Source organism: Oncorhynchus mykiss, chromosome 7 (assembly GCF_013265735.2).
Source record: "Oncorhynchus mykiss isolate Arlee chromosome 7, USDA_OmykA_1.1, whole genome shotgun sequence".
Classification (NCBI taxonomy): Eukaryota; Metazoa; Chordata; class Actinopteri; order Salmoniformes; family Salmonidae; genus Oncorhynchus; species Oncorhynchus mykiss.
In genome coordinates, this window is record NC_048571.1 from 80,329,796 (window position 1) to 80,342,295 (window position 12,500).

At 44.4% G+C, this 12,500-nt stretch overlaps 1 protein-coding gene across 3 annotated transcripts in view; it reads right to left on the minus strand.

Moving 5' to 3' along the window:
* LOC110529043 (collagen alpha-1(II) chain) overlaps nt 1-12,500 on the minus strand; it is a 91,767-nt gene that overhangs the window by 68,556 nt on the left and 10,711 nt on the right. For all 3 annotated transcript variants that reach the window (XM_036984180.1, XM_036984182.1, XM_036984181.1), the window contains 6 exons: nt 12,481-12,500; nt 10,880-10,912; nt 10,106-10,159; nt 5,773-5,874; nt 4,051-4,128; nt 915-959 (listed from right to left, as the gene is read on the minus strand). The exon at nt 12,481-12,500 is cut by the window's right edge and continues 13 nt beyond it. In XM_036984180.1, coding sequence (XP_036840075.1) covers nt 915-959; nt 4,051-4,128; nt 5,773-5,874; nt 10,106-10,159; nt 10,880-10,912; nt 12,481-12,500 — 332 coding nt within the window. The remainder of the gene's footprint in view (nt 1-914; nt 960-4,050; nt 4,129-5,772; nt 5,875-10,105; nt 10,160-10,879; nt 10,913-12,480) is intronic.

Sequence of the window (12,500 nt, forward strand, 5' to 3'; positions counted from 1 at the left end):
ACGATTGCCTGGAGCAATAGGACTAACTGAATAGTCGCAAAACTGTAATCCCCATCCATCTGGCTCTCCAGGCAGACTCAAGCAAATGTTTACAGTATTTGAAACACTTTGAATACTATTTGAACCCAGTTCTGGCTGTGCCGAGGGGAATGGCCCACCGAGCTCTATGAAAGGTATATTGTCAGGTGTTGCGCTGCATGTCTGCCTGTCTGTCTGTGGTAGGATAAACCCCTGCAGTGTGCAGCTGGGACATGAAGGTATTCAATGCCATCTTCCTCCTCTGGAAGGGAATGCAGCACAGGAACAAATAAACCTACAGTGTGTGGAATAATGTCTACTCTGTGTTCTACACCTGCATTGCTTGCTGTTTGGGGTTTTAGGCTGGGTTTCTGTACAGCACTTTGACATCGGCTGATGTAAAAAGGACTTTGTAAATAAATGTGATTGATTTGATTGATTGCTATGCAGTAACCATAACCATTCTGCTGTGTGCAGTAACCATAGTAACCATATATAATGTCTACTCTGTGTTTACGTTATGCTATAGACTCTCTGTTTCTGTTTCCCGTCATGTATTCATTCAGTGCTTGATTCAGGCCTTCATCTATACACATTCAGCATGAAGAGAACTAGACTACTGACTAATAATTCAACTCAATACAAAACTTTGTGAAGTTCTTTGAGGGAGCACTATGGGACAAACTACTGTAAAGAACCACAGTCATATCATAATGTACCAGTAGACTATATATCTGTATATGATTATATATTTATATATGGCTCTGGGCTGAACTGAAGGTGGTTGTGAACATCTACATTAAGAGCATCTACAGTACCCAGTGTTATATAAGGTTATAACTTTCAGGGCTTGTAGACGGGAGTGTGTGTATGTGTGTTTATTTGCAGGTACTTACAGGAGCTCCAGAGGGGCCAGGTGGCCCTCGAGGACCCATAGGGCCCTGGGGGAGAAAGAGAAACAGACGAGACGTTAGACAATAACAAAATAATCACAACCTCAACCAATCTTAAAAACGTTAAAAAACGTTAAAAAATATGTTAGTTTCTCATTTTCATAATGAACTTTGACATATTTCAGAATGGAGGAGGAAGAGATAGATGTGTGTTTTTCCACTTGAACTTCTCTCTTCTCTTGTGTTAGAAAACATATTATTGGCTTCTTCCCCCCAGCAACACAAACTCATTAGCCTGCCTCCTGCCTGCCTCCTGTCTGCCTCCTGCCTGCCTCCTGTCTGCCTCCTGCCTGCCTCCCGCCTGCCTCCTGTCTACTACCTGCCTCCTGTCTGCCTCCTGTCTGCTACCTTCCTCCTGCCTGCCTCCTGTCTGCCTCCTGCCTGCCTTCTGCCTGCCTCCTGTTTGCCTCCTGCCTGCCTCCTGCCTGCTTCCTGCCTGCCCCCTGTCTGCCTCCTGCCTGCCTCCTGTCTGCTACCTGCCTCCTGTCTGCCTCCTGCCTGCCTCCTGTCTCCCTCCTGCCTGCTTCCTGTCTCCCTTCTGCCTCCTGCCTGTCAGAACCATAAATCATTTTGGAATTCCACATTCAGACTCTTTCTCTCTCATTCTTTCTCTTTCTCTCATTCTCTCTCCCTCTCTCATTCTCTATCTCTCTCCCTCTCTCATTCTCTCTCTTTCTCTCTCCCTCTGTTTTCTCTCTCTCGGTATCTCTTTCCCTCTCTGTTTTCTCTCTCTCGGTCTCTCTCTCTCTCTCTCTGTATCTCTCTTGGTATCTCTCTCGGTATCTCTCTCTCTCTCTCTCTCTCTCTCTGTATCTCTCTTGGTATCTCTCTCGGTATCTCTCTCTCTCTCTCTCTCTCTCTCTCTCTCTCTCTGTAGTTCAGAGATCAGGGCCAGAAGTGTACTCTGAATTGGAGTCTTGAAACCTACGTTAGCCACCTTGTTTCTTCATTAATAAGATCATAAATCTTCAAAGTAATCCTTGCGCTGCTCACTGATCTAACGTTAATCTCCTCTAACGTTAATCTCCTCTAACGTTAATCTCCTCTAACGTTAATCTCCTCTAACGTTAATCTCCTCCAGTTTATAAAGACTTGTCTTGTCAGTAGGTGTAATACTCTTGTCAGCTCAACGTCATCGTGCATCGTTACTCAGAGTTCAGAGAGACGTTTCACATTCTACACAGGTGATGAGCCAAATCTGTCACACAGAGAAAATCATTACATGACCAAAGACAAGACGATGAGAAAATGTACCTGATCAGTGAGAATGCATCTGAAATCACACCCTATTCCCTACATAGTGTACTACTTATGACCAGAGATCTATGGGTACTGGGTTAAAGCAGTGCACTAAGTAGGGGAGAAGTAGTCCCACTATAAAGGGAATATAGTGGCATTTCAGTCGCAGCCTAGACATTCTCTCTAAGAAAAACGAAAAGGTTAAAATAATAAAACATGTGATTTACACTGCTCCACTCATGAAATGGCACCTGGACAACAGTAAGACAACCTTTTCTGCTCTCTACAACACAGTATTCATAGTGTTGGTGTTTAGACTGATTATAGTGGAGAAATGCAGGGCAGCAGCCAAAGCAAACTTCCCTGAGGCAGCACAGAGCAGTTACTGACAGAGGGGATGGATACCAGATCAACAGCAGATGGTAGAGGGGATGGATACCAGATCAACAGTAGATGGTAGAGGGGATGGATACCAGATCAACAGTAGATGGTAGAGAGGATGGATACCAGATCAACAGTAGATGGTAGAGGGGATGGATACCAGATCAACAGTAGATGGTAGAGGGGATGGATACCAGATCAACAGTAGATGGTAGAGGGGATGGATACCAGATCAACAGTAGATGGTAGAGGGGATGGATACCAGACCAACATAGATGGTAGAGGGGATGGATACCAGATCAACAATAGATGGTAGAGGGGATGGATACCAGATCAACAGTAGATGGTAGAGGGGATGGATACCAGATCAACAGTAGATGGTAGAGGGGATGGATACCAGATCAACATAGATGGTAGAGGGGATGGATACCAGATCAACAGTAGATGCTAGAGGGGATGGATACCAGATCAACAACAGTAGGAAGGGAATGAAAGTCATCTTTTCAGCAGGGCGCACCGCGGACAAATCCACCGCCGCAACGGACTAGCGGCTTATCAATGGTGCTCTATGTCCATTCGTAGGCGGAGTGTGGGTGAATGTTTGGAGTCTGTGTGTGTGTGTTTGGGGACTGTATGTGTGTGTGTGTTTGGGTGGTGTGGACCACTGCCTCTCAGTGAAGACACTGTGTTAGGGACCAGGGGGTGTAGGTAGAGACGTAGGGTGTTGACTCGCAGTGAAGAGTCAACCCCAGCTCCCCTCTCCACAGGTCTCTAATGGGGTACAATCCACAGTGGTGACTGGGTCTCAGACTTCAGCTACACCAGCTAGCCAAAAGCTCGCTGTGGGAGCAGCCAGCCGAGCGCTGCTTGGTGGGTTTCCAAACCAAAATAGTTCCTAGTGAGTGTGCTCTTCTTTTCCCTCTGGCTGACAGACTGGAGGTGATGCCAGCTGGATGTGATGCCAGCTGGATGTGATGCCAGCTGCCAGCCAGCTCGTTGGAGTTTTCAGTAAACTCAAATTTTTTTTTTTTAATGAAGACCAAGTCTGTTTGCCCCAAACTAAACCCTGGTACACTCCATAGGAGGGTGTCGGCCCAAACCAAACCCTGGTACACTCCATAGGAGGGTGTCGGCCCAAACCAAACCCTGGTACACTCCATAGGAGGGTGTCGGCCCAAACCAAACCCTGGTACACTCCATAGGAGTGTGTCGGCCCAAACCAAACCCTGGTACATTCCATAGAGGGGTGTTGAGTCACTCTGATACCCATTCACCTAAGCTCGTCTCACGTAGGCATTAGTCAGAGCAGACCAGACGTGACATTCTTGCATTTGTTTTGCATCCCACGGGAGAACATATAGAAACCTGGGAAATGATACTACTCCCAAGCCGATGGGAGAAAACTGGTTAAATGGCGCCAGGATTAAGGTGTTATGATGTTTCTCATAATCTCTCTCACCATTGGTCCTTGCATCACGCCCATCTGTGCTCCGCCAGCCTTCTCGTCAAATCCTCCAGCCATCTGAGCAGCAAAGTTCTGTTGGAAGACAAATGGCATCAATAAGACACTGTAATATGACCACAAAAATATTTGAACACTCTCGTCATAACAGTCGGCATATATCTGTCATGGTAGTCTACTCTCAGACAGCACAGCATGACTAAACAGGATCCGTGTGTCTCTGTCTGTGTGACAACAGTAGATGGTAGAGGGGATGGATACCAGATCAACAGTAGATGGTAGAGGGGATGGATACCAGATCAACAACAGTAGATGGTAGAGGGGATGGATACCAGATCAACAACAGTAGATGGTAGAGGGGATGGATACCAGATCAACAGTAGATGGTAGAGGGGATGGATACCAGATAAACAGTAGATGGTAGAGGGGATGGATACCAGATCAACATAGATGGTAGAGGGGATGGATACCAGATCAACAGTAGATGGTAGAGGGGATGGATACCAGATCAACAGTAGATGGTAGAGGGGATGGATACCAGATCAACAGTAGATGGTAGAGGGGATGGATACCAGATCAACAGTAGATGGTAGAGGGGATGGATACCAGATCAACAGTAGATGGTAGAGGGGATGGATACCAGATCAACAGTAGATGGTAGAGGGGATGGATACCAGATCAACAGTAGATGGTAGAGGGGATGGATACCAGATCAACAGTAGATGGTAGAGGGGATGGATACCAGGTCAACAGTAGATGGTAGAGGGGATGGATACCAGATCAACAGTAGAGACAGGGAGTGGTGTACGATAACTATTTTCATCTTTCTCCTTCACTAAATATCTCCTTGTGTTTTCTTCAAAGCCCCTCCCCTCTTCTCCCCTTTCCTTTACTCCTCCCTTCTCCCCTTCCCTCCTTCCTCTCCTCCCCACTTCTCCCCTTCCTCTCCTCCTCTCTGCTCCCCTTTCTCTCCTCCTCTCTGCTCCCCTTCTTCTCCTCCTCTCTGCTCCCCTTTCTCTCCTCCCCACTTCTCCCCTTCTCCCGTTCCCCTCCTCCCTTTCGTCCTCTCTTCACCCCTTCCCTCCTTCCTCTCCTCCCCTCCTTCCTCTCCTCCCCTTCCCTCCTTCCCTCTTCTCCCCTTCCCCAAATCTATCATGCTGCCTCCTGTCTAGCCACCTCCCTCTTTCTCTCTCTCCTTCCTCCCTTCTTCTCTCACCAGGAATGAAAAGCATTCCACCGTGTCTCTCTCTATCCCACCATTCTACACTATACCGCCGTTTCTTTGCCTAGTTCTTCTGTGCAAAACATCTCACAATATTACACCCTTTCACTATTACACCCTTTCACTATTACACCCTTTCACTATTTCACCCTTTCACTATTACACCCTTTCACTGTTAGAATTTTTCACTATTACACCCTTTCACTGTTACAACTTTTCACTATTACACCCTTTCACTGTTACAACTTTTCACCATTACACCCTTTCACTATTACACCTTTCCACTATTACACCCTTTCACTTCCCATTTTCAACCCCAACGTCTTTATTGATATAATTAGCTAGCCCACGCCTTGTTATTTTGAGATACACCTCCATGATCCATAAAAGACGAAAGCACGTCCATTTTGCACTCTGCATGTGCTTTCACTTTTACACATTGATATATTTTGGGACTATATAACTGCTATTTCAGATTTTTCTGCAGAGATACTTACTCCTCCAAGGCCGGGAGGTCCGTTAGGTCCTGAGGGTCCGGGGGGGCCGGGGTTACCAGGGGTACCAGGCTCGCCATCTCTGCCACGGGGCCCGGGACTGCCCTGAGACGGGAGACAGAGAGAGGAGTTAGATGAATAATAGCATGTCATCTCAATAGGGTATCTTCCTCGAAAGCTGAAAGCTTTTGTATTTCTTTCAAATTCTATCCCAAATGGACAATAAAAATACTGAACTTTGAACGCTATCACTTCAACATCAAATAAATCAATTTCTTTGGCAGTCACAGTAGAAATAAGTTGTTTCACAGGGGAAACTTTAAATATAATACAATCCCACAAAAATTGCAAAGAAAAAAAATGTGTGGTAATCCTAATACTTCAGATGAAAAGTCAGGGACATGAAACTGCCCTTCAGTAATGTGAGACAATAATAATATCCATTGACAGTTCTCTTAGAGAGGTACAGTAGGTGCCATTTTGTTTTCAAAATGACTATTTCCAGATATGAAGGTGCTGCTGTTCTGTACAGGGTAGTCCCATGTCATCAGCTAAAACTAGCTGATTCTAGGCTAATTGTACTTTACTGAGAAAAAGTCAGGATAATGTCAGGATAAAGTCCAGAAGAATTCATACGCAGTGGATCAGATTCTGATCACTTAGGACACTGCAGTAACTATTTGAGCAACTTGTTTTCAAACTATCCCACTTGGCAACTGAACACCAATTTGTATCGTTATTCATTGAAAATAAATTCATTTAAAAAACAACTGATTTTACAGTCAAAAAAATGTTGAGCAAAAAAATCCAGAAATCCAGCATGTAAACAGCCTCTATTCCATGATGCAGCCTGGGGCATGTTACTACCTGGGATACATGATTACAACCTGGCCAGGCAGATATTGTTACAGCAACCTAATACCAACTGTGTCCTTTCCAAACACTTCCTGATAACAACATGAAATTAAGGGTTGGCAAACTATTCCCTCAGTCAACGGATGATGTCAACCAGCCCTTTGCTGTGAGTCATTGATGTCTGACTTTGCGTGTTACAGACAGTTCATGTCAAAGCGTGTGATTGTTATGTCTATGTACTTAAAGTTGTATTAAAACTCAATAGTAGAATCTAAAGCGGTATGTTACTGGAGATGAGATGTTGCTCATTCAACAACCAGAGGAAAAAGTTGGCAGGTCAAAATGTTTGAAGCACATTTTTTCTGAGAATCCCAGCATACCACACTGCATGCTCTGACAAATGATCATTGAAGGAATGTGTTCACAACACTGTGTGTGTTCATTCCTCTTTCATTTTGGTGCAAACAAAGACTTAATTGCAAATGTTTCTATAGTAGCAGGTACAAAATAATAATACAAAAATGCCAAATTGGAAAAGCAAATTGTAGACTGAAAATGTGAATTAAAAACAGTAATTGTAAAAGTAAAAAAATCTCCATTATCAAAGATGAAAACATGCTGGACCTGACCTGAGGACATTATATCCAATGTTATAACCAGGGTTGGGGTCAATTCCATTTAAATTCCAGTCAATTTAGAAAGTCAAACCAATTCCAATTCCACATCTGGCACTAGCTAACCACTACCTGTTCCCCTGGCTGGGTCAGAGACTATTAGCTATTAGCTAACTTGCCAGATTCACAGAGATCAGGTGCATTGTCCCTGTCAAATAAATCTACCAGAGTTATGTAAGTAAAATCATTGGCGGCATAAGCAAATACTGTGCACATGTCACTCAGAGCCAACCATTTTAGCCAACCGAGCAAGAGACAAGTCTGTCACTATATCAGCAGCAGTTGGTGTGACGTCACCAATGGTGTGATGTCACCAATGTACTCCAGCCAACATGCTACGGGCCAGTTTCACTTCCACTACAGACACAACAACCAACGGGCCAGTTTCACTTCCACTACAGACATAACTACCAACCAATGGGCCAGTTTCACTTCCACTACAGACACAACAACCAACCAATGGGCCAGTTTCACTTCCACTACAGGCACAACAACCAACCAATGGGCCAGTTTCACTTCCACTACAGACACAACAACCAACCAACGGGCCAGTTTCACTTCCACTACAGACACCACAACCAACCAATGGGCCAGTTTCACTTCCACTACAGACACAACAACCAACCAATGGGCCAGTTTCACTTCCACTACAGACACAACAACCAACCAATGGGCCAGTTTCACATCCACTACAGACACCACAACCAACCAATGGGCCAGTTTAACTTCCACTACAGACACAACAACCAACCAATGGGCCAGTTTCACATCCACTACAGACACCACAACCAACCAACGGGCCAGTTTCAATTCCACTACAGACACAACAACCAACCAACGGGCCAGTTTCACTTCCACTACAGACACAACAACCAACCAACGGGCCAGTTTCACTTCCACTACAGACACAACAACCAACCAACGGGCCAGTTTCACTTCAACTACAGGCACAACAACCAACCAATGGGCCAGTTTCACTTCCACTACAGACACAACAACCAACCAATGGGCCAGTTTCACATCCACTACAGACACCACAACCAACCAATGGGCCAGTTTCACTTCCACTACAGACACAACAACCAACCAATGGGCCAGTTTCACATCCACTACAGACACAACAACCAACCAACCTTCTCTAATCTAGACTGTTCTTCAATAACAGAAACTGTCTTCTTTTATCATATGATGTCCTGAAGGAAGAACATGTGAGAGACCTGTCTTCAACAAAATGTCTCATTAAACTAGTGTAGGCAGACTGGAGAAAATGGATTCACCTTCATACCTACCTACCTACCTACCTACCTACCTACCTACCTACCTACCTACCTACCTACCTACCTACCTACCTACCTACCTACCTACCTACCTCTAAAACCATTATGCCCAAATACAACACTAAATAAAACCAAAGCTTGGGGCCAAACACAAGCCTAAATTAAACCAAAGCTTGGGGCCAAATACAAGACTAAATAAAACCAAAAACACAACATCTCTCATTAAAACTATTATATTAAATAGGAACCTGAACAAACAACCTCCTCCACTGTGACAGACAGACATATAGCCTCATAGCCTGGTTCCTCTCTAGGTTTCTTTCTAGGTTCTGGCCTTTCTAGGGAGTTTTTCCTAGCCACCGTGCTTCTACACCTGCATTGCTTGCAGGTGGGCTTTTATAAATTAATTTGATTTGAACATTTGAAATAAATTAATTTGATTTGACATACAGAGGTACACAAGGTCTTCATAATCAGAACATTTCCTTAGAAAACTCTCATTAGACGACAGTCTGAACACACAAACTAACAGCACTGTGGGACAAATCTTTCTTCATAATCAGAACATCTCTTGTTAAAAAAAATCTTCCTTTCAGACAACCTCAAGAATACATATTCATAACCTACGTACCGCCAAAATATTATACACAAACACATATTTAAACATCACAGAAGCCTGGCCTGGAGCTGTGACTGGGGCTGAGGCCATGATGTTGACATACTATTGGTGTTTAACACAGATTACCACAATGATCAAAGTCATTACAGCCTCTCTCTCCCCATCCTAACATCACTGATTTATTACACACACGTGGCTGTGGGTTGGACTGTCGGTTCCCTGACAGCCACAGGTTTACGGCTTCACACACATACACACACACACACACACACACACACACACACACACACACACACACACACACACACGCACACGCACACGCACACACACACACACACACACACCAGAGGAGGCTGGTGGGAGGAGCTATAGAAGGACTGGCTCATTGTAATGTTGAGAATGGAATCAATGGAATGGTACCAGACATGGCAAACACATTTAAACTATGTGTTTGACTCCGTTCCAGTGATTCCATTCCAGACACTCCTATGAGCCCATCCCTCCTATAGCTCCTCCCACCAGCCTCACACACACACCTCCTCTTCTTTTTCATCTTCTTCTTCATCACACACATCTGCTAAACAACCCAGACCACAGACACGGCCTAATGGAAACTACACATGACAGCATTGAGCTGGATCTGCTTTGCTCCTCCAATGACAGCCTGCTGATGCTGCTGCTGAGACCAGCAATGAGTCCAGCAGCTCCTCCTGACCAGAGCATTCTCTATCTATCAGACCAATAGGAATAGTTTAGACTCTGAATTATGCATTGTTTAGTCTTAGAGAGAGGGAGAAACAGATAGACAGAGAGAGAGAGAGGGAGAGAGAGAGAGAGAGAAAGAGAGCGAGAGAGAGAGGGAGAGAGAGAGAGAGAATGGCACGGAAAGGATCTCCTGCTATAAAACTCACCTTATCGCCTTTGTCTCCTCTGTCTCCGCGTGGTCCCTGCTCTCCTGGGGGGCCCTGAGGATGGAGGAGAGACTAGTGAGTATCCACCCTATTGCCAATGTAGGGCACTACTTTTAATAAGGGACCCTAGGGATCTGGTCCAAGGTGGTGGAATAATTAAGGAACATGATGAGGGAAATTAACACTATCATATGTGGGAAAAACACACCTAATACATGGGATAAATTGACACCTAATACATGGGGGAAATTTACACCTAATACATGGGGGAAATTCACACCTAATACATGGGGGAAATTCACACCTATTACATGTGGGAAATTCACACCTAATACATGTGGGAAATTCACACCTAATACATGTGGGAAATTCACACCTATTACATGTGGGAAATGCACACCTAATACATGTGGGAAATGCACACCTAATACATGTGGGAAATTCACACCTATTACATGTGGGAAATGCACACCTAATACATGTGGGAAATGCACACCTAATACATGTGGGAAATTCACACCTATTACATGTGGGAAATGCACACCTAATACATGTGGGAAATGCACACCTAATACATGTGGGAAATTCACACCTAATACATGTGGGAAATTCACACCTATTACATGTGGGAAATGCACACCTAATACATGTGGGAAATTCACACCTAATACATGTGGGAAATGCACACCTAATACATGTGGGAAATTCACACCTAATACATGTGGGAAATTCACACCTATTACATAGTGGAAATTGTTGAAATGCTTTCCATACCATAGGGCCTCCAGGTCCTCTTGGTCCTACGACCTGAGGAAGAGGAAAGAGAAAAATAAAGTGTCAATAACGTTTTACTACCATTAAAAAAAGTGTGTTGATTGAAGTTAGATGATGAGTTTATGGATTGTTGTCAAAAAATGTACGTCTCAGTGTACAATTCCCTGGGATGACAGAGAGACAGAAAGAGAGAGAAAGAGAGAAACAGAGAGAAACAGAGAGAGAGAGAGAGAGAGAGAAACAGAGAGAGAGACAGAGACAGAGAGACAGAAAGAGAGAGAAAGAGAGAAACAGAGAGAAACAGAGAGAGAGAGAGAGAGAGAAACAGAGAGAGAGACAGAGACAGAGAGACAGACAGAGAGAGAAAGAGAGAAACAGAGAGAAACAGAGAGAGAGAGACAGGCAGAGAGACAGAGGGAGACAGAAACAGAGAGACAGAGAGAGGGAGAAAGAGAGAAACAGAGAGAAACAGAGAGAGAGAGACAGGCAGAGAGACAGAGGGAGACAGAAACAGAGAGACAGAGAGAGGGAGACAGAAACAGAGAGAGCGACAGAGACAGAGAGACAGAAAGAGAGACAGAGGGAGACAGAAACAGAGAGAGAGACAGAGAGAGAGAGACAGAAACAGAGAGAGAGACAGAGACAGAGAGACAGAAAGAGAGAGAAAGAGAGAAACAGAGAGAAACAGAGAGAGAGAGACAGACAGAGAGACAGAGGGAGACAGAAACAGAGAGACAGAGAGAGGGAGACAGAAACAGAGAGACAGAGAGAGGGAGACAGAAACAGAGAGAGAGACAGAGACAGAGACAGAGAGACAGAAAGAGAGAAACAGAGAAACAGAGAGAGAGACAGACAGAGAGACAGAGGGAGACAGAAACAGAGAGAGAGAGAGAGAGAGCGAGAGAGAGAGAGCCCTGAGTCATTAATATGTCTCTAAGAGGGAATGAGGAAAGGACAGATTTGTTGTGTTTGGCTTTCTGCCTTCTGAGTGGGCTACACCCATATTGCCAGACCAAATAAACTGAAAATTAAAAAAGGTGCAGTGAAATGCATTGCAAACCCTATCCAAGCCTGACTATTAACTATGACCGAAATATGGGCCAGCCCTAACCAAGCGTAACAGACTGTGGGTTTAGCTTACCCTGGCCTAATTACATAGACCACTTACCGTTTTAGGAGTTCATTTGATAACCACCATGTATTGTATGAAAGGTGCTGAACAAATGTTTCTAATTGTTTTTATTGACATTAATAGGCTGCATTGCTACAAGCAAAGCATTCCTGGCCCTGACCTCTGTTACTGTGTAATTAACAGAACAATCCACTTTCACAGCAGGGAGAATAAAATCAGCCATGGTCCTGTCCAGTGTATTCTCACATTGGCACTAATACTGCACACTCATGGCACATGCCTCTAGTAATACAGGCATACAATACTAATAATCCACATAGGCCTAGTGTGCTGACGCAACTTATTTCCTCAACCATTAAATAGGTGGGAAAAGAGAGACACGGAGGGGTTGCCTGCAAATTAAATAAAGATCTGCTATTAAGACATCAGACAGCAGTGCTAGGAAAGTGTTTTCAGAGATCAGACTTACATCTGTGATATCTCCTGGTT